Below are 22,464 nucleotides of genomic sequence, written 5' to 3' on the forward strand. Positions count from 1 at the left end.
TCGATCTCGTAATTCATGTTTCCTTATGTCTTCGTGATCTTTTCGAGCTCAGTTTGATCGCCATGCACCTGTGGGAATCCTGAGCCTCCTGTGTCGGGACTGCTGTCTCCCAGAGCCTGGGAGGACCTCTTCTTCGGGTCCAGCGGCCCCGCTGCCCTGTCCGCGGCAGGGCCATAAGCATATTTGCCCTTACACCAAACCCACATTTTTGTTGTCGCTCTTTGTATTTACTGCCCCCTTTCCCCAGCTCAGGCTCCACCTCCCTTCTTGTTATATACTTAAGTTTGAAAAGCAGGGTGTGGGTTTAGGAAAGCCCTTGCCCTTGTCCGCTGATGAGTGAGATCGGGTGGGGCTGGCCCCCAGCCCCACGTGCTGCAGTGACCGTCCAGTGCCCCCATCAGCGGTCAAGGGACACCACGTTGTTTGACACGTGTGGCTCTGTGGGTCCGGGTCAGCGTCGCGGCACGGCCTGTCTAAAGTAAACGTTCAAAGGGCTGTGGGCTGATGACAGTAGCAGCCCGTTGATCCGACCAAGGCGCCCGTGAAGCTGAGAGGAGGGGCATGACCCGGTTCCATGGGCCAGGGGAGAGACGGAGGCGTCAGATGCGGACCCGCATTCCGTGCCGGTCCTGCTTTGCATGGAGCGTACATGTGCCTCCTTTCGCTATGATGCAAGGCGACGGTGCCCGGAAGGTGCATTTCCCTGCGTCTCTTTCGGACCGGGAGGGCACCAGCCCTCCAGCTCTCCTCTTCCGTGGACGGTTGGCCTGAGGTCCCGCCCAGCACGTCACTACCCTGGACGGGAGGGGCGAGCCCTCCCAGTCTGTCTGGACAGCCCGCTCCAGCCACGGCCATCGTCGGGTACACACGGCCACCCCAGCCCTCATCCCCTCCAGCCAGCCATGCTCTGTGGCTCTGTGGCCACACAGGAGGCTGTGCCCTGCTGTCCTGTTCTGTCTGCCGCAGACATGGCACAACGTGTCAGGACCTGGGTGGCAGAGAGGGGGGTGGTCCTCCCCTCCCTGCCACTGCCTGGGCATTGCCAGCACACATCCTCTCCGATCTAGGAGGCGTCGGAGGGTGGACAAGGGGGCAGCTGCTCCAGGCCTCCACCCCCCGCCCCCCGCCACCCCTCCTGGGCCAAGGGCTTGGGCATCTGGGAGGGGCAAGGCCAGCCCAGCCCAGAGCCTGAGACACGCAGCCTGGGAGGCGGGGGGCTCTCCTGCCCTCTGCTGCCCTCCGACCAAGGAGAGTCGCCGTGCGACAGCTTTGCCGCCCGGCTACAGTTCACAGCACCGTGATAACAAAACACGAATGTGTTGTCGGCTTGCTTCTTCCAAGAGACCCACAGGGGAAGAGACATTCTGGGGCTTCCGCGAACGTGCCTGAGGCTGGCTGGCCCCTAATGCAGGAGAGGAGCTGGGAGCTGAGCCTTTGCTCCCCCTCTTTGCGGGGGAGGGGTCAGTGCCACAAACCTGGTGGGGGTGCTGGGGCAGAGCGAGCTTTCTGGGGGAGCAGGAGGGGCCGCTTCGGCTTCCAAACCAGTTTTCCGCGTGTGTTAGATTAAAAATAGCCCAGCCCAGGATCTGCCTGAAGCCAGCAGATACCTCACAGCTGCCGGCCGTTAGCGTCACCGGGCCTCTGGTCCTCGCCACCTACAGAAGTTGGGCCTGTGGGTTTCCTTCTCTGCCCTCGTTTCCTGCCAGCTGCCATGGGGGGGGGGGGCTGTCAAGCAGCTTGTCTGCTGCCCGGCTGGCTGTCGCTGCCAGGATCCCCGTGAGCTGGCCACAGGCTGCCTGGCTGGAGCTCCGGGACAGAAGGACTCTGCTTCAGGACCTGTGCCCTGGGGCTGGGGGTGGGGGGGGGGGTACCGATAGGGGGTGGGAGGGGGCCGAAGGAGGTGTGTGCTTTTGCAGAAATCCCTTGTCCAAAAGCAAGACCCGCCGTATCTCCTCCTTGCGCCAGATCTCTCTTTATACTGTTTTTCTCACGAAACAGAAAACACACGAGTGAGTGCATCGCCGTGTTTAGGTGCAGATCCGTGAATACTCACAAAGCAAACACCGCCAGGGGAGAGAAGGAAAACCAATGTGGCGGGGGGCCCGCCCCGCTCACAGCTCAAGGACACCACTTCCTGGATTCTGGTGTCCGACGTACCCTCAATTTTTTTTCTTCTTCTTCTTCGGTTTTATCACGTAGGATCTAGGTGTGCACCTCTAAACAAACCATTTGCTCTTGCCTGTTTGGGAACCACGTGCACGTGGAATCGTGGCGTGTGTTTTATGCTCCCGGGAGTCCCCTGTGGTCTGTGTCATTGCCATTCGGCCGTCGGATTGTTCTGTGATGTTGCGTCGTGCGAATACCCCAGAGTTTACGTACTCATTCTGTCTGCAGTCAGTGGACCTGTATTTAGGTTGTTTACGGTTTGGGACAATCACAGATAAAGCTGCTGTAAACACACCCGCATACTTTCTGGGCACAGGGGGCATCGGTTTTTTTTTACCTAGGAGTGTGGATTTCTGCTTCCCAAGGACTGAACAGGTTTGATACCCATAGAGAGTTCCAAGCTGTCTCCCAAAAGTAGATGATCAGAATCATACTCCACCCAGCACCATGGAGGGCACCTGCTACCCTGTTTTTAGGCAGCACTTGGTATTATCAGCCTTTCTCATTTTGGCCAGTCTGAAGGGTGCCCAGGGGTGTTTCCACCGTGGTCTTACTCTGCGTTTCCCGGATTATTCTGGTCCCACCATCCCCCTTGGGCAATCTGCCATCCCCCGTCTCAATTTTAACAAGAAAATTTCAATCCGGGCATCGGGCAAGATGGAGTGCTGGAATTTAGGCACGAATTCAGAAAACTGGAGTTTGGATCCCTTTTCTTGCTTCCAGGACCCTGAGGTCAAAGATCTAAAAGGCTGTAAGTCAAGGAGGGTGCTGTTTTGGAACAGCCCATGGACATTGTCCTCCCGCGGTCTCCTTTGGTATGCGCATGTGTCAATTTTTCACGCTCAGGGTTCATTTCACTGAGTTCTTCATCCCTCCAAGTCACCCTTTTTGTTGGCCGCGGGTGCTTATGGAGTAAAATATGAGCAGTCCCGCATTCCACATTGTAAAAGAGCTTCTTATAAAGAAGACTCCGTTCTCCTCCCGTATGAAAATAGGTCTTACCCCTTCTGTGTGGTTGTTTTTTGTTTTGACAACGACGAACAGGCCTTAGCCGGCCGCGGGGCTGTGAAGACAGGTTCACGCCTGGGGTGCTGGCGGCGTGGCTGGGTTGGGAGGAAGGAGCTGTTCTGAAGGTGCAGAAGGTTTCAGAAGGGGGGTCTGGGTGTGTTCCTGCACCCGCACCAGCTGCCCAGAGCAGTGGGGTGTGGAGGCCACCCGGCCAACATGCACAACCAACTGTGACTTGGTGAGAAATGTATTCTTAGAGCAAACGTCCAGCCCCACCCGGCACACAGCTCGGCCGTCTGTGTCCACTTACCTTTGGGGATGAGTCCACAGGCGGGAGAGGGGGACCACACGTGTTTCCAATGCCCGTCTCGGGGGCGTGACCTCTTGCAACCGGAAGGAGGCGTCCGAAATTTTCCCAAAGCACGGAAATCCCACGCAGCGTGGCACAGTCACTCGAGCTCTTCCCAAAATACGGTGCCCTGGGGCACGCTGCGAAACGTTTTGGGGGCTTAGTTTCCTCGTTGCGGAAAATGCCAGGGCCCCAAAGACCCTGGGAAGAGGGGGCCCTCGCCCCCTCCATCTGTGGTCGGGAAGTTTCCGACGTAAGATGCTTCCCAGGCACGTCCACGCTGCACCCGGGGCCGGGCCGGCCGGCAGTGCTGCGGCTTCTGGGACTGTGCCCCAGACGCAGACCTCGGGGAAGAGAGGCCAGCGCAGAGACTCTCCCTGTGCCGTGGGTGCCCTGTGCTGGTGGCCTGCCTGGGCGGCTCCCCCAGGTGGATGGAGACTCGCCCACAGAACCTGGGCTCCCCTTGCTGCCCACCCAAGGGTCCGGCCGGGCCTCTCTATGCGGGGGGGCCAAGCCCCGGAGCCCAGGTCGGGCACTGAGGGAGGCACATGGGGCAGGTGTGGGTTTGACGCGCCGCCTCCTGTCTTGCAGGATCCGGGACAGGAACGACAACGGGTCTTACGCCCTGTGCCTGCTGCATGAGGGGAAGGTACTGCACTACCGCATCGATAAGGACAAAACGGGGAAGCTCTCCATCCCCGACGGGAAGAAGTTCGACACGCTCTGGCAGGTATGGGCCGTCCTCACGAGGGAGAAAGCCCACCTTTCAAGCCCAAGCCTACTTGGGTCCTGGTAAGGGCTCCTTTCAACCCTCAGGTACCTGGAAGCCTGGGCCAGGGGTGGGGATGTCAGGTGCATGAGGCTCTGGAATCCAGAAGTTCTGGGCACCATGGAGGGCCCCCCCGCCCCCGCCGGCCACCCCGGAGAGCTGTGCTCAGAGGTGAACAGGAGGCCATGCCTTGGGGACTGGGAGCACTTCTCGCTCTATATAAAGCATTGGGTGCTTGCTCACTGCAGAAGGAAGCTCTGGAAACGAAGGAGACTCAGCGCTCCCTGGGTGATTCAGGATTTTTCAGCTCTGGTCTGAAAAGGGATTCTTTTTCACCCAACCTCTAGTAAACCCCAATATGGCTCATAATTCGGGAGACACACAGGGACCAAGGAGCAGGGAATCGATGCCATCGCACTTTCCAGCGGGCGGAGGTGGGAAGACACTGCTTGTTTTCATTTCCATCACAGCGACACGTGGCCACGGCCATGGCCGTGGCCGTGCTGCACACATCACTTCATCCAGGCACCCTGTAATCTCCTGGGTCCAGCAGCAGAGAAACCCCAGGGACTCTGCTGGCCCGAGTGACCACCACACGGAGCTTTCATGGGTGAGGAACGCAATGAGGGTTGTGTCCACGTGCCCACTCCCCAAACCTCACCGGTGCCGATAGCAGGAAAGGGCTCCACTCAAAATCCATCTGTTTGAAAACCGGCAGAAAGGATTCTCATTCCTTGAAAGCACAGTAACCACCACCTAATGTATTCTGGTTCCTAATGCTGTGGTTGGAAAAGGAATACCTCTTTTCTGAATGCCGGGGGTTTGGGTATTTATTCACATCAGTCGTAACACCGGCATCGTCTGCCGTGTGGCTCGTTAGTGACCACGGGCTCTGCTTTAACTCACCAGCACCAGTTTGAGAGAGCGTTCAGCCTACCAGATACGAGTGCCCAATGCAGCTCAGAGATGAGTAGGGGACGTTGCTGGTGGGTATTAATTCCCACCAGCGTTTCTCACCTCCTACAAGAATTGTGGATGGTGTGCACATAAGGGCTCCGGGTCTGTACTCCAGCACGACTGCTCGGGGGCCCCGGTGTCATGACCAGGACACGGCCACAGAGCCGTTGGACTTCTCCGGGATGACCATTTCCTTTGTGTGAGTTCACGCACAGTGCCAAGGTCAGCACACTGGCTCATCCCAGCATTAACCGTCTCTAATTGTTGGAGTTTCTTCCCAAGATTCTACCCGTATTCGTGGATTCCTCTGGCATGTCAGTGTCCAGCCCTAGCTAATATCTTTCCCCGTGTGTGTTTTCTAGCCCTTGGGCTTAAGAAAGAGCCTCAGAAGGCCAGCACTGCCTTCCATTTTGACAGGTGTGATTTCAGTGGTTTTTTTTTTCTTGAGAGCCACATGAGGGGCCGCTGTTCATGGACCGCCCCCCCAGGAGCCCGGAGCTGTTTCCCTGGGAGTTGGGAATTGCTAAACTTGGCTGGACTGGCTTACTTTGGGGACGGAGTCAGCAAACCAGGACCTAATCTGGCCCTTAGCCTGTTTTTGTATAGTTATGGAAGAAGTGGTTTTTATACTTCAAAGTGCTTTTTTTTTTTTTTTTTTTAAGAAAGGACTGTGTGACAGGGAAAGTGGCCTGAAAAAAGCCTAAACTATCTCTGTCCAGCCCCTTGTAGAGGAAGTTTGCTGACCCCTGCCCGGGAGGGAAACGCTCATGTGCAAGCCCACCGTCCAGGCACCCTGGTCGGTACAGTGTCAGAAAACACAAGATATTTGAATGACACTGGAAAGATGGACAGGCACCTCACTGCTGGAGGGACCTCGATACCGTCAGCCCGAGGACACGCTGTTACATTCAATGGAGCGGACAGAGCCTCTGTGTCTATTTCAGAAGCGTGTTAGGGCTGGTCTCGTTGAAACGCCTGCTTAGAGGTAGATCTTACAATAAAAGATGACGCAAAAAGAGAGTTGCTTCCTGGAAGGGTAAAATATATTTGCTCAGGGGCGCCTGACTGGCTCCTTCCGTAGAGCATACCACTCTTGATCTCGCAGTCGTGAGTTCAGGCCCCACCTTGGGCATGGAGCCTACTTAAAAAAAAATTACAGATACAAACATTCACCCAAGCAGGTAAGTTTTGAGAGGAGATTCAAGAGCAGGGTCCTTAACTGGAAAAGGTACCAATAAACAGAGAAGGAACAGATACCAGATATGAAGATTCTGGGTTGTCTGAAGAGATGTCTGTTTGAGAGAAAATATGAAATACCAAGGCTGTCTTCTTATTGTGTAATTTTGATGAGATACAAATAAATCTACTTGCCATTAATTAATTTTTTAATGGGCCAATTGGACATCATGAGTCATGGTTTTCTGGGAGCTGTTAGCCAAGGATGGCCACATTCTGTCAACATAAGGTCATTCTCTAGAAGACCCTGTCCTGATGACCCAGCTCTGACATCTTCTCCCTGAAACTTTTGGGCTAAATGACTTGGTACCTCCAAAGCCTTTGCCCACAGCTCTTGTACAGCATTAACCGATGACTAATAGTATATTGTGATTCCTTTACCTGTCTCTCCATCAAGAGAGGAAGCACTTCAGGAATAGGAAATATGCCTCATTCATCTTAGTTTGCCTTTGGTCCTGCCTTGGGGCTTAGCATGAATGACTGAATAAAGGAAGAAATGGTAGCATGCTGAATTTGTTTTTATAACATCATACGGATGTAGGAGAAATAAACAAATAAATGGAGCTAGCTATTGAAAAAAGAAGGGAGGGAGGGCTGATGGAATGGATGGTTGGATGGATGGGTGAATGAATAGATGGATGGGTGGGTAGATGGATGGATGGGTGAGTGGATGGATGGGTGGGAGGATGAGTGGGTGGGTGGATGGATGGGTGGGTGGGTGGATGAGTGGATGGATGGGTGGGTGGATGGATGGATGGATGGATGAGTGGCTGGCTGGCTGGCTGGCTGGGTGGATGGGTGGATGGATGAGTGGCTGGATGGGTGGATGGATGGATGGATGGATGGATGGATGAGTGGCTGACTGGCTGGATGGGTGGATGGGTGGATGGATGGGTGGGTGGGTGGATGGATGGATGGATGGATGGATGGATGGGTGGGTGGGTGGATGGGTGGATGGGTGGGTGGGTGGATGGGTGGATGGATGGATGGATGGATGGATGAGTGGCTGGTTGGGTGGATGGATGGATGAGTGGCTGGCTGGCTGGGTGGGTGGGTAGATGGATGGATGGATGAGTGGATGGATGGATGGGTGGGTGGATGGGTGGATGCAAGGGTGTGGGGAGAGTGAGGTCAAGTCCAGATGGGAGGTGGCATGTAGACTTCAGTCCAGAATCTGAGGCCAGGGGGAGGGGCCATGGGAAGGGAGCAGGATGAGCTCCCAAGGAAGCACGTTTTATTGTCCTCAAGGCACATTTAAGGTCTGAAAGGGGAGTCGGCTGCCCCAGGTGGGATTTCTCCATTTCCTGCCTCCGTAATGCATGGTTCTTACTTTCTTCTTTTTCAGCTAGTGGAGCATTATTCTTATAAAGCAGATGGGCTGTTAAGAGTTCTTACAGTTCCGTGTCAGAAAATTGGCGGGCAGACAGGTGAGTCCCTGATGTTGGAATCTCTGTGTCTCAGATGTTGACAACAATCAGCCTCGTGTTCCTTTTGGCCTGTCCCAGGTTCAGGTGGGATGAGGACTTACTTTTACAGATCAGTAAAAAATGTCGGATCAGTCCAATTAATCAAAATGTAGCCAATAACTTTAACCTTAGAAAACGGACTGATTCTAACTACGTGGGTAAGAAAGGCGAGTGAAGAGAAGACATCGAAAAAAAATGGCGCCCCAGGCAGGACAGTTGGACAGTCAGGCTGAGTGATCTACGGGGGGCAGGGAGGCGTGTTGCGGGTTTCCCGGGACTTAGCCCTAACCGACCGTGCTCTTTCCACCCAGGAAATATCAACTTCGGAGCCCGGGCGCCCCTCCCAGGTCCACATCCTGCAGTAAGTGTTACCAGAACTGCCCCTTGGGTGAAGAGGCCATATGTTAGTGCAAGGTTTAGCACTCAAGGGTAGAGGTGACTGTTGCTTTTGTCACCTTGGTAAACTGCGACCAGGGGGGTGTCAGCTAGAATCAGCCTACTTTTAGTTCCAGGCCGGTGGAGGCTATTTGTAGGTTACACTGGGACACCCAGTGTTAAATCAGAAGTACGCCCCCTGGTGGATTCGGGAGTGGTAGCCCCCGGCTCTGGCCCAGCCCCGAGTCATCTGTGTGGAGCCGTGTGCACGATCCATGAGATCGTGTGCGTGGTCGCTGTAGTGAGTCTGGGGTGCAAGATGTCTCACTGAGCCCGCCCCCCCCCCCAGCTCTCTTGGTTAAATCATCGTTCTCAGAAGACTCGACCTTTCAGGAGAGCTGGTCTGGCAGTAGCTTAGCAGAGGAGGTTTGGGGAGGGGCTGGGGTGCTCAGCTGCATCAGACGAGGAGAAGCCCCTAGAGAAGGCAGGTACTGGCCTCTCCCTCCATGTCAGTAGGAGGTGAGAATGTCACCTGTCCCCATGTCTCCACGTGGGCTTGCCCAGCACACGCCCCTAAAGAGAGAATCCTGCCAGTCTCCTACCTCCCGACTGTCCCAAGCTGACACACAGGTTTATACTCAAGACAGGACTGGGTCCTGCTCCTTTTGGGGGACCTCGGTGTGCACCTTAGGTGTCCTTTAAAGTATAAAATTCCCCCATCCTGAGTTGTGTGCTCCACGTCTCCCGATTTGCCTGTTAACCCTTAAAAAACAAAATCCACAGAGAATAAACGTTCTGCCCCGGGTAAGGCCCGTTGATGGCTCAGAGGCTGTGTCTGTGTTGAAGCAGCGAGGCTCTCTGGGGCCAGTAGCCGCCACTGGATGGGGCGATTAGGAATTTGCTAAAGTACCAGTGAACTTTGGCCCCAGCATCTAAAATATAGCACCTCTGTGGAGTGATCATTTTATTTTACGCTTTACGCGGCTCCTGGGCCTGGAGAGTCTACTGGAACATGTGTGTTCCATGAAACAGATTTCTCTTCCTCTGAGATGGGTGAGGGCTCAGGGCTGAGAGCTCATAAAAGAACATCAAGCCTGTATGTAGCCACGCATCACCCAATAGCTTCAGGACGTTAGCCATTCTGGAAAACCTTTTTATTAACTGGTGAGACACATACAGGGAAAAAAATAAATACATGCCCTACGTGTCCTAATCTGGAATTTCCACAAACACCTTAGAACCAACACCCCAAAGATGTAACAGAATTGGGCACCATCTGATTTATTCTTTAGAATGATTTGCCTCGAGTTTGTGATTCAGTAATCTATATGATACAGGAGCTATTTAACGTAACAGCCCTAATCTTATAGCTCTCCATGGAAACTGTTACCAAAATATTTTTCCCGATCCTTCTGCTCACGTGGTGGGCTTCTCCTGAAGCCTCCCCAGTGACCCAGTGTTGCTGGTGCTGAATCTCCTAGCGGAACATGGAGGGGGCTGGCGGTGATCATTGTAAAGCAAGTCGAAATAGTATGTCATGTAAGGTAGCCCGTGTTTGTTTTCTGAAACATTTACTATTCCTCTTTGCCGTTATGGTTTCTAGACATGGTCAGCGGGTGGAATTATCTCAAGAATCAAATCATACTCCTTCCCAAAGCCTGGCCACAGAAAGGTGCTAAAGCGTCCCCTGCTTGCGGTCCTTGACTGAGTGGTAGGACTGTCCCGTACGCGGCACCCCCGCTCCGGTGCCCGCTGGCCTCTGCGTGCGCTGCCCTGACCCCCCCCCCACCCCCCGCCCCGCTGCTCTGCTCTCCTGTCTGCCGTGTGCAGCCCCGGTCGGCAGCCCCCTCCCGGGCCTCCTGTGCTTTCCTTGTGGGTCCAGTCACTGCCACCAAGTCCACGCCGCGAGCGTGCCCTCTCTGCTGAATGTGCGCTTGAAAGTCATTTGGGTCAACGGGGAAAGTGGGAGCCTCGTGTCGGAAAATCGTTTCAAAGCGAGCCGCGTGACTTTGTTGCCAGAATCCCGTGTTGCAGGAATGGGAGCCGGTCGCACAAATCACACGCTGCCGGGAGGAATGCCAGGGTTTAGCGCCTAAGACGGTTTATTTTGTGGACACCAAGTGCGACGGCTGTCAGCTTCCAGCACGGAACTGGAGGTAGAACGTGCATGAAGACAGACATGGACATTTGAGGATTAGAAATACCTGTTTTCTTTATGGGGCAGTAAGGTTGACATAGGAAGGGGTTTTATATTTGGCTGTGTGATTGGACTAGGAGGAAAGAAGCCGAATTATTTTAACGATTTTTACTTATAATGAATCGTCTCCATATATATATATATATATATATATGTGCGTGTGTGTGTGTGTGTGTGTGTGTGTAGATACACAGACATATAGTATGTATTGATTGCTTTTTGCGCTTTTATCATTGGTGGTAGAAAATTCTTTCGTTACTAATTCTTTCCACGTTCACATCAATTGGCATTTTCCCAGACATACAGTTGGGCGTCAACACAGGGTACAAGTTGGCTACAGTACTTGCTAGAAACTACAGAAACGAAAAAGCATAAAAGTCCTGAGATTTCGTTTAGGAGGAATGTTCCAATGTTCCAATGTTCCATCCTCTCAGTCGCGCTGACGGCAGGCCAGAGAGGGGAGTTGAGCGTGACGTTTGATGAGCTGAATGAAACGGAATGGCTGCCTGCATGTCAAGGGCCCAGGAAGCGTGGGTCAGCCCGCAGGAAGACTCAGCTAGGAGGGGGCAGTGCTTTGGGGGGGTGGGGGTGGGGGTGCTACGTTCGAGGCTGCCTTTGCTAAGGGTGGCATTTTAGGAGTCGGGGACCAGGTTGTCAAGGTGACACATTCTCTGTGTCCAGTGCCCACTTTGCCACACCGCTTGGCGTTAACTAGAAGGTCCCAGGACCGGCATGTGATTGAGGCTGTGGCCCTGAAGAGGTCAGCGTCCCCCATGCTCCCCAGCACAGCTCTCCCACTGCCGCCTGCTGGCCCGCGTGGCCTCGGCATTCGCCCCTTCCCTTGGGAGAGGGCTCCGCCTGGGGGCTCACAGGCCCGGGGTCCAGCAGTGTTTCCTGCTGAAGGGGCCAGATGGCACCCATCAACCGAGGTGATGCAAAGCGGATTCTGCTTCAAGGTGCGTGTTCGTCATCACAAGCTGTAAGCTTTCCAAGGCTGTAATTACAATGTAGTTCAACTTTGCGACCTTGCTACCGGGGTTTGATGGTCAAACACAAGATTCAGGAGTTTGTAATCAGATGCCGCCCCCGACAGAGCTGCGTAGAAGAGCTCGGGGCAGGATGCGTGGCATGCATGGTGCCCAGACCCCTTGCTCGCTGGCTTCCATGGCCCCTCCACGCACAGGGCCTGCCTGTCTGCCATGGGGGATGCCCTGTAGACGTGGGCCACACCGCTGGTTGCCATGATTTGTTTATTCATGATCCCCTGTATGGTGGCCCAACCCTATGTGCCAACACACAGCCCCCCAACCCAGGTGCAGCCCCAGGGATGGGCGGTTTCACTGTAGACAGACAGCGTTCTTGCATATCTTTGTTACGTGGTTCCTAAGTGCACCACGCAGGGTTCAGCCAAGGGAGCGTGACCAGCTGGAGATTTGTGTACAAAACAGACACACACACGCGTACATACATATTTACATACACACACATCTCTACACGCGTGCACTCTCATACGAGTATAGGTTTGTCACAAGGACTTGCCTTATGCTATTATGGGGGCTGTATATGTGGGTCCCATGTCTGTAGGGCAGACCGTCCGTCAGGAAGGGAACTTCAGGAGCAGGACAGAACTCTTCGGAGATGCTTAAAGTTGTCGTCCGCAGCCGGGGGTCAGTCCGCCCTCCACCTTTCTCTTTTTCTCTCTTGGCAAAGCCTCAACTCTCCCCAAAGGACTCTCAGCTGATTAAGCCAGGCCCACCCATGATAATCTTAAATTAACGAATTAGGGATTTCAATTACATCTGCAGAATCCCTCCATAGCACTACCAAGATGATAATTTGATTCAATAATGAAGATTACAGCTCAGACTAGCCACACTGACACATCAATAAGCCATCACCCCAGGAAACAGTAGCCCAGCCCTGGGAGGAGACAACTCACCCCCACCCCATCCCTGTCCCAAGCAGGCTGAAGCCAGCTTAGTCACTCACGGTGAATAAGGAGAGATCTAGAAAAGACGTAGTAGATCTTTACACTAAAGGAATGTGTCTCCTCTTTTTTTTTTTAAGTTTTTATTAATTTATTTTGAGAGAGAGAGAGAGCAGGAGGGAAGAGACAGAGAGAGAATGCCAAGCAGTTTCTGGTATCTGGTGCACAGCCCGACGGTCAGTGCAGAACCCGACTCAGGACTCGAACTCACGAAATCGGAGACTATGACCTGAACTGAAAGCAAGAGTTGGACGCTTAACCAAAAGTTGGAGCCACCCAGGCACCCCAAACATGTCTCCTCTTCTTAAACTATTAATATATATCACTAAGACTACCTAAAATATCTGTAAGACTACCTAAAAATAAACACATGCATGGATAAGGAACATAATATCATCAAAGGAAATAAAAAACTGGGAATAAGTATTGGTAATGACACACGTGTAAGGCTAAGATCTTTAATATATAGAAATTCTGTAAGTCAGTAAAAGTTTTAATTAACAGGCTAACGGCAGAGGATGTCAGTAGGTAGTTATTAGTAAAGCGAATATATTTGTATTTCTCTTATAGGGAAAACATAGGAAAATGTAAACATAGGGGAAGCCGCTCCATTTCATAACGAGAGATATGCCAGTTGAACCTCTGGTGCCCCGTCATGTCCATCTGTGAAATGGACCCAAGTAAAAAGCTTGATGGCATGGTGTGGGAGGAGGCTAATAAGCCCTTCTACACTTTGCTGGAAGCGATACAGCCTCGAAAAAAAAGGTCGTTTCATAACATCCACCAGAAATAAAAGCACATGTGACTTCTTGCCTGCAATGTTATCTCTAGGTGTGTAATATTCTTACATGTATGCACAACCACGTATATGTGAAGGTGTTTACTCCAGCACCGTATAACTGACAAAGTCTGAAAACAATTTTAAAGTCTATCATTGGGAAAGAAACCAGTTACAATAAAACTCACACTGTGGGAGACAGCTGAGATCTAGAATTGTTTCCAAAATACAGCGTTAGTTGCAAGTGACGAATATGTGCTGATAGAATATAGAATGTTCTGGAAGAAATACAGTAATAAAGACACCGGTAAAAGCAGTTGCTGTGGGAGTACGAGACAGGGCTGTCAAGGAGACTCCTGTTTCGTTGTAAACCCTGCCGTGCCTTTTAAAATTTGTACCTCTTGAATTTATTTAATAATATTTTTAAAAAGGGAAATTAGAAAGAATTTCCAATTAGAATTAGGATTAGGAGCTAATTAATCTGGGTGCCCGGGTGGCTCAGATGGTTGAGCGTCCTACTTCAGCTCAGGTCATGATCTCACAGTTTGTGAGTTCGAGCCCAAGTCGGGCTCTGGGCTGACAGCTCAGAGCCTGGAGCCTCTTCAGATTCTGTGTCTCCCTCTCTCTGCCCCTCCCCTGCCCACCCTCTCTTTCTCAAAAATAAATAAGCATTTTTAAAAAAGAAACTAATCTGATTAATACTATGAAGATACGTCTCTGGCAAAAAAAAAAAAAGGCTATTGCCTATTTAAATTTATAACATTTTTGAAATATCCATTGATTTTCCCTAGATGCCAAAGATATCAATAAAGAAGCATTGTGTGATTTAAGTTATGGATTAAATGTATTTTAATCGCTATTCAGAAATATGTTAGGAGAGCTGGTATTCATGTTTTTGTAAATAGAAGAGGAATTTTCTATTCGTGAAGCAGTCAGGAGGAAGCATTTAGGGGAATTATGTCAGATACCCCGTCTGGTTAGCTAAGGTGCAAATGACGCTCTTGAGTTTGTTAATTTGACCAACATACATAGTTGTTTTTAATGATTCAGACACAAAAAGTACATGTCAGAACTTGAATTAATTCTAGCATGTGGGTGGTTAATGAAAAGTGTGTTTTGACTTGAAAAAGCTTGTTAATCAGATATTAGAGATGTCCTAATAAAAACTTAGGAGCAGGGATATTTTAAAATTTTCCTTAGAGGTTAGGAACATCTTCATACCTAAACACGGAAACAAAGTCAAATTACGAATGCAAGTATGATTCACCCTCTCCCCACCCCTCCACACACTTGCTTTGAAGACTGGAAATCCTTAAATGAACGAAGCCCCTCCCACTACCAGATACCAGAATGTTCGTCATGTTTCGCTAAGCACACAAACGGAGAACCAGCAGAGTCTGAACAGCAGCATTTTAAAAGACAGCACCCCAGCCTCGTGTCACCAAGGCGCGTGCCCTCAAAGCGCCACACAGCATTGACGTTTACCTCGGTGGAAACGTGTTCCAGAATTTCACATTGAAACCCGTGTTTCATGCCAACCTCTGCACTGGTGACTGGGGTATTTTTAAGGCTCATATTTAAATACACAGTTCACCGGGGCTGAGTTGCAAGAGGGAAGGAAAGGAAAGAGGGGCTGTGGAGTCATACCCACTTACACGGTAACGCCGAATCGGTGACCCAGACCCTTGAGAAAACGTGTTTCCACATCACTGTCAAGGGCCACGTTGTGGACCTCTGCTCCGAAGGTGAGAGAGGATCAATCGTGAGGTTCAGGTGTCGGTTGGCGTGAATTTGAAGCAGACTCGGTATCGTTCCGTGCCCTGGCCGAGGAAGTGTGCCTTCGACCGCGGGTCCCTGCTCCCCACTGGGACCACGGTCATGCCACCAGAGACCAGAGCCCCATCCGCAATGGCTCTGAGGCCTACAGCCCCTTCTTAGTCCCTGCAACGGTGACACATATGGGGCCACCTTCATTACTGCTGTGCCTGACTGCAAAATGTCTGTCAAGGAGTCTAAAAATTAAGGTCTAGAAATGGATGTTAGGACACAGCTCCAGACACACGGGTCAGGAAGCTGGGTTACCTGTCGGCGCTGTGAGGACAATGTATTTTCACTCGTCTGTTCACTTCTGAATCCCCAGCTACACATCGGCTCCCAGAGAATATTACGCTTGCCGTCAAGCCCGGCCAGTGAGAGATGGGGGATTCGAATTTCAGACCTAATCTGGTCTTATTTTTGTTGTTGTGGAGTGACCTGTTTTCACCTTCGTGCGTAAAACTTGAAGAAAAGGCGCAAGTTGGTCTTTGGGACGCAGAACACGCAGGGACCTAGCGCCATCTAGTGGTGGCCGGCGGGCCTGAGCTCTGTTTGGAACGTCCGCAAACACGGGGAAAATGCACCTGCCAAAATTTCGTTTACACCTTGTTCTCTATGCAGACAGGGCGCTGATATTGATTAGGGCGGAATAAACCACCGACACAAATCAGAAAGAATAATGATAAATGATATAATAGGCCCACAGTATGTTTTTCACTAAATTAAAATGTCAAGTTGTAATACTCATCAATACTTTTATAACTTAGCATCCTGCCTCAGAGCCCATTCTGTACAAAGTTTTTGAATTCTTTTCAGCTGTGAACCCTCGATCCCAGAGGGTGTTGGGCGTTGTCCTACTAAGTGGCGTATCCATTGAACACTTCAGGAGACAGGAAACTCGTTACACGTCTTTACATTCGTCACAGTGTCACTGCCGCCCTGGTAACTGACACGACAGAAAATCTCCCATTTCTTCCAAAGAACATTCTCCAGAGTGTCACCCCCTGCCCCCCCAGTGAGGATGAGGAGGACCTGGGGGCCCAGCCAGGGAGCAGATGTGGCTAGTGAGTGTCCTGTGGGGCTCGGTCAGGCCGTGAAGGCTCGTAACAGAGTGGTGGTCCACACGGCCTCCTCGGCTGAAAACGGGGGCCTGCCTGACCTTCCGAGGGAGACCCCAACCCGGGTCCTTACTCCGAGGCAGACCGGGGGTGAGCACCACCCAGCTGATGTCACTGTGGCCGTCACTGGTGGTTCGCACCTGCTCTTGGTGCCCTGGCGTCCCTGTCACTCACACACCCCCACCTCTGCTGTCCAATCCTTCCCCATGGGATTCACTTGTCGGGTCACTGCCTTCTGCCTTTAATTTGTGAAGTCCACTGCTCTGAAGAACATTCGCTCAGGGTGAAGCAGTTATAGCTCCAGGATACTGCTCTAAGGGTCACAGGGCAGGTCTCAAGGTCAGGAGAAGGGGTGCTGGTGCCCTCCCCTTGCCCAGGACGGCGGGTCCTCGTGTCAAAGTTTTGTCTTTGGATCTCAGTTTCCCACCTGCAGCCAAGATCAGAGACGTTGAAAGGATAGTAAATGTAAACCTAAAAGAAGCTTTTTTTTTTAATTTTTTAATGTTTATTTTTAAGAGAGAGAGAGTACAAGCAGGGGAGGGGCAGAGAGAGAGGGAGACACAGAATCTGAAGCAGGCTCCAGGCCCCGAGCCATCAGCACAGAGCCCAATGCAGGACTCGAACTCACAGACCGTGAGATCATGACCTGAGCCGAAGTCGGACGCTCAACCGACCGAGCCACCCAGGCGCCCCTAAATCGTTTTTAAATCACACTGACTCATTCTTCACATCTCCCAGCTTTGAGACATTATCTTTGTTCACTCATTCATTCACTCACTCATTCACTCACTCATTCATTCATTCGTTGGTATGTGTTTGGCACATTTTTATGGAGCACTGGTGGTGGGCAAGACGAAGCTCGGGTGTAGCGAATGCATGACTGTGCCTTACACAGTTTGCACCCTCGACACGTGGTGCCTCTCCTGTGAGTGCGGCGGGAAGGCTCAGGTAGTCGGAGGAGAACGTGGAGCCAGAACCACCGGTTGACATGTGAGAGCGGGCGTCCCGTAGCCTGGTCACCTGGGCCTTTGCCACTGCGAGCAGTGGGCCCGTGGCGCTCGGTAGTCGGCCCGAGCAAGGAGGTCAAGGTTTTGGAGACAAGTGGCCGAGGCGTGGCCGTGGTGCCTTGTGACTCTATTATCGTACTTGTGGTTCCGGGTCCTGTGATGTCAGGAGGGCAGGTGAGGACGCATTGTGTAGCGCAAAACAAGTGGCAATGTACAATTAAGCTTGATGTCTCTGTTTCTTTAAATTTCTCCAAGATCTGGCAGTATTTCACTTCTTCGTGGCCGGTGTTTGGGCGCCGATGAGGTTCATGGGTATGTAAGCCCCTATTCAAGTCACACCAAAGCAAACCAAAAAAAGAGTTTGAATTGTGATTTTTTTTTCCACGAACCAAATTGACCAATTGACCCTTGTTTTCAGTTGAGGGGGTGGAGGCGGCCAGGAAGACTCAAGATGGAGACTTTCAGGAGGAAAAGTTTATAGGGACCTAAGGAGTAGATCATCCCCACACCCTCTTATTTCATAATGCAAATTAACGCACATCAAATAAATAATAAGAGTCGTTGCCATTAATAACGGCCAGCAAACCGTTTTCCGTTACCTGCTCGGAGTACTGGGCAGATTTCCTTTCCTTTGGGTTCGGAAAACAGGTTCCCCCCCCTGCACGGGGTCTGTGATTATTGTCATTATTAGCAGCACTGGGCTCTGGCCAGCGGCAGCCGCGTCCCCATGGGACCAATAGCTCACTGGCTGGTTGGTGCCCCCACTCTGGCATCTCCCCCACACATAGCTAGATCTCCCTGGAGGGTAAGATACAGGCAGAAACTAGGACTGTGTAGACGCTTTGGAGTCAGGGAGGGCGTGGAAGCAGCTAGTAGATATTCACAGTTTCTTGTTTTTTAATGTTTATTTATTTTTGAGTTGGGGAGGGGCAGAGAGAGAGGGAGACACAGAATCCGAAGCAGCTCCAGGCCCTGAGCTGTCAACACAGAGCCCGACACGGGGCTTGAACTCACGAGCGGTGAGGTCGTGACCTGAGCTGAAGTCGGACACTTAACTGACTGAGCCACCCAGGCGCCCCTCAGCGTTTCTTCTTAAATAACTTTAATAGGACATAAAAGTGAAAAGAAAGAGTTGAGCCAGGAAGACAAATCCAGCGGATCTTTTGATAGGCGGAAACGGGATTGAAAAGGGTCTGTGAGCGGGGACCCCATGCGCGAGCTCTGCTTGGCCTTCGCGGGGTCCAAACAGCTGCCCGAAGAATGAGATAAGCCACGTGGTTTTTTTGTCTCTCTTCCTGATTCTTTCGTTTGTCTTCTCTGCGTAAGTTCAAATGTGAGTCTTTGAAACTACAAGTAACTGTGCAGATCAGTCCGACAGAGCACCCGTGAAGGAAAGTGACCTGCTGTCGTCTGTGTGCTTCAGGCCTCCACATCCCAAGGGAGCCGGCCAGAGAGCGCCGTGACCTTCAATCCGTACGAGCCGGACCGCGGGCCCTGGCCCACGGACAGAGGTGAGAAACGCACTCGTGGGTCACCGGCCATTCACCGCACCGCAGTCGCGCCGGCCCGACTTAGCGGTGGCTCAGCGTGGGTGACGCTGCTGGCTGGTGGCCGGTGGCGGGTGTCACCTGCCTGGGACCAATGGTGTTCCGGGGCATGAAGAGGTCTCCGAGGCCTCCCTGTCGGGGACACGGCCTCACGGAAAGCGTTCTTCCATGCTGCTGCCCCAGAAGGGCTCGTCCGGTAACCCCGCCAGTTCACGGCTCTAGGACCACGTCCTTGGAAGGGTGTGTGTGTCTCTCTACCACCAACACGCTTCAGCAGAAGGGGCGGTGACGTGGGGCTGCTCCGGACGGAAGGGATGTCTGGGTGGCTGGAATTCTAGCCGCACTGAGGGAAGTGCAGGGGCCCTGAGGCCACAGGAGGGCCCAGTTCACGAGGGCACACCACACCCTCCGTGAAGCCCGTAGCCCTCGGCCAGACTGGTCGTCACAAGTGGGAACCCTTTCCGGGTTCTCTGTGTGACTCCGGGTTACGTTTTTATCGGTGAGCTTGGTCAGTCCGTGCATTGCTGCAGAAACAAGCCCCAAACTTAGCAGCTTAAAATGGCTGCGGTTGTCAAAGGGTCTCCTGCGGGTCAGGGGTTTGGGCACGCCGGGCAGGGGGGAGGCCGGGGCGAGGCTGGAGCACGGGGGCATCTCGCCCCTGCTTCGTCCAGGGGCCTCCGCGGCCGTCTCCTGGCGGGGGCTGGCCTGGGCTTGCTCACAGCGTGGAACGCGTCCGGACGGCCCGACGCCTCGTGTGGTGTCTGAAGCTCGAGAGCCATGTTTGTTTCCAGCCAACAGCGCAGATGGTTTCTGGTCCTTTACAACCTCGCCCGAGTGTATCACAGACGTCCCTTCCCATATATTCTGTTGGTTGACGTTGACACAGTTACAAAAGCCACTGGGGGCCGAGGGGGCGTGACATAGACCTCACCCCTCAGTAGAAGGCGGGTCAGAATTTTTACATGAGGTAGGAAGGCCTCCCTCCATCATTGTCCCTGGCATTGAAAGACCCTTTCTCTATGCACATTCGTGCAAGAACGGGGTCGGGCCCGGCGGGGAAGAGGGGCTTTTCACTGCCCCCACAACAAACTGGGAGAGACTGTGCTCACTGGCGCCGTAACCACACGAGGTGACCAAGGTCTGGAAAGGGGAGGTGGGGGGGGGGCAGGAGGCCGGGGCGGGAGATGATGGGAGTTTCACCGGGGGTCCGGCCCCAAGCTTGTGTTTTCCGGACCGCCCTGCAGACGCCCAGAGAGAGGCCTTGCCCATGGACACCGAGGTGTATGAAAGCCCGTATGCGGACCCCGAGGAGATCAGGCCCAAGGAAGTCTACCTGGACCGCAAGCTGCTGACCCTGGAGGACAACGAACTGGGCTCTGGTAACTTCGGGACCGTGAAGAAGGGCTACTACCAGATGAAAAAGTAAGTCATGGCTGCAACACCACCCCGCACGTCCTCCCGCGAGGGGACCTTCTGGGAACCACCTGTAAATGCACATCCCAAACACAAATACAACCCAGCACAGCTGCATCTGTCTTTGTTAGCAAGTCCATTTGTGTTCATTTCTGGTACAGTTACAATGCAAGCATCCATTGCGTATGGGAGCTACGTAAATACTAATTACCTGTGTTAGTTAGGGTGGCGTGAGCGTGCCTTTTAGAGAATTAGAAGGTAGAAGCAAGCAAAATGTGATAAAAGTAGAACATCATATTTACGCCCCCCAGATACCACTACTGTTAACTAACAATAGTGTGTGTGTGTGTGTGTATTCAGTTATTTTATCTTATTTGTTAAATTGTGTCCTATTTCTCTTACCCATAAAATTCCTGATTACAAATATCATGAGTGAAATGACTTATTTGCTTTTTCCTACATTTTCAAATAACAGCACATGTCATACGATAAATAGAATTGCTGGGTCACTGAGATCGCCGTACATGACTTGCTCTTTAGAAGGCGTCCCACAGAGACGGTGCAGTAAAGATACTGGTCTGTATGGTCTTTCCAGACACACCATATCTCTGAATGTGTGTGTTGGCATTAGTGTGTTAACTGATAATCGGGTTTAGCTGTTAGATATGATTTTAAATCGAAGACATTTTATCAATGTTTTTTCTTACGTAAGTAGATTTACATTATTCAAGTGTCAAGAATCTTCAAGTGCGAAAGCACACACAGAAACTCTTGCTTTCAATATCATTTTGCTGGGTGTGTGTAATCGACTGATATGCTCATTTGAAGATACATGTACGCATATCACAGTTATTTGTGAAATGAATATAAATTACCCTGTATTAAGGCATAAATTTTCTTCACTAGTTTGTGACACTTACATTCCTTGCTTAATCAAATACACGAATTAACATAGGCATAACTATAGAGACGTAATTTCAGCTAGAGCATTTGGGGAGAGGAGAGGCCATGTAGGTCAATTTAGGGCAAAATGATGTCTTCACAATAGCGAGTCTTCCAATCAATAAACATAACCCATTTTTCCACTTACGTGGCTCTTGATTTCTCAGGTTTCTCTCAAGCAGGGTTGTTTCATTTTCTATATAGAGTGTAATTTTCTGTGTAGAGTGTTGTTTCCTGTGTAAAGTATAGCTTCCTGTGTTGAGTGTAGTGTCCTGTGTTGAGTGTAGTTTCCTGTGTAGGGTATAGTTGCCTGTGTGGGGTGTTGTTTCCTGTGTAGGGTATAGTTGCCTGTGTAGGGTGTAGTTTCTGTGTTGGGTGTAGTTTCCTCTATAGGGTGTTGTTTCCTGTGTAGAGTATAGCTTCTTGTGTAGAGTGTAGCTTCCTGTGTGGGTTGTAGTTTTCTGTGTAGGGTGTAGTTTCTGTGTAGGGTATAGTTTCCTGTGTAGCGGTCTTGGATTTCTTCTTGGATTCATTTGGAGGTATTTAGTATTTTAGATGTTAATATATATGCTATAGTTTTTAAAATTTCATTTGCTAATCCAAGTGTTGCTTGGATGTGGAAATAGAACCAGTTTCACCTCTTGACTTGATCATCAGCATCCTTGACTGAATTCATCTGTTACCCCTCAAATCATTTCTAGTCATTTATCGGTGTATTCTTTGACCCGAAATGTGTCATCTGTGAATAAAGACAGTTTTATTTCATCCTGTCTAATCCTTATGCTTTGATATTTCTTTCTTGCCTTGTTGTATTAGCCCAGAATTGTGGCTCAATGTTGAATAAAAACTGGAAGTAACCTCATTTCTCATTCTTGATTTTGTGAAGGGGGACACTTTAAATATCTCACTATTAGGTTTCTAGCTGCTCTTTATCAGATTAGGAAAGTTTCCATCGGTTCTTACTCTCTGAGAGATTTATTTTTAATCATGAATGTATATTACAGTTTACTGAGCACTTGTTTTCCTCTGCTGAGATGACCTTATGGTTTTTCTCCTTTATTGTGTTTACATGGTGAAGTACACTGATTGATTTTCAAATGTTAAAGCCATCTCTCATTCAGATGTTAAAACCAACAAGATGTGGAACACACACGTCTTGTTTGTGAATTACATACTCATTCTACCTTTTTCATAACTCACTGAATTTAATTTGCTAATACTTCTCTTAGAATATTTGCATTTATGTTCATGAGAGATTTCAGTAGCTTATTTTCCTTGGAATTTCTTTGCCTGGTTTTGGCATCAGGATAATGCTGGCCTCATAAGATGAGTTG

The 22,464-nt window shown here is 51.0% G+C and overlaps 1 protein-coding gene across 3 annotated transcripts in view; it reads left to right on the forward strand.

Annotated features, from left to right (window-relative positions):
- Positions 1-22,464, forward strand: part of SYK (spleen associated tyrosine kinase) — an 82,451-nt gene that overhangs the window by 43,127 nt on the left and 16,860 nt on the right. For 2 of the 3 annotated variants that reach the window (XM_042964484.1, XM_042964482.1), the window contains exons 4-9: positions 4,115-4,253; positions 7,831-7,912; positions 8,263-8,312; positions 9,930-9,998; positions 18,652-18,739; positions 20,020-20,197. In XM_042964484.1, coding sequence (XP_042820418.1) covers positions 4,115-4,253; positions 7,831-7,912; positions 8,263-8,312; positions 9,930-9,998; positions 18,652-18,739; positions 20,020-20,197 — 606 coding nt within the window. The remainder of the gene's footprint in view (positions 1-4,114; positions 4,254-7,830; positions 7,913-8,262; positions 8,313-9,929; positions 9,999-18,651; positions 18,740-20,019; positions 20,198-22,464) is intronic. The other variant, XM_042964483.1, reaches the window with a different exon arrangement.

Source organism: Panthera tigris, chromosome D4 (genome assembly GCF_018350195.1).
Source record: "Panthera tigris isolate Pti1 chromosome D4, P.tigris_Pti1_mat1.1, whole genome shotgun sequence".
Classification (NCBI taxonomy): Eukaryota; Metazoa; Chordata; class Mammalia; order Carnivora; family Felidae; genus Panthera; species Panthera tigris.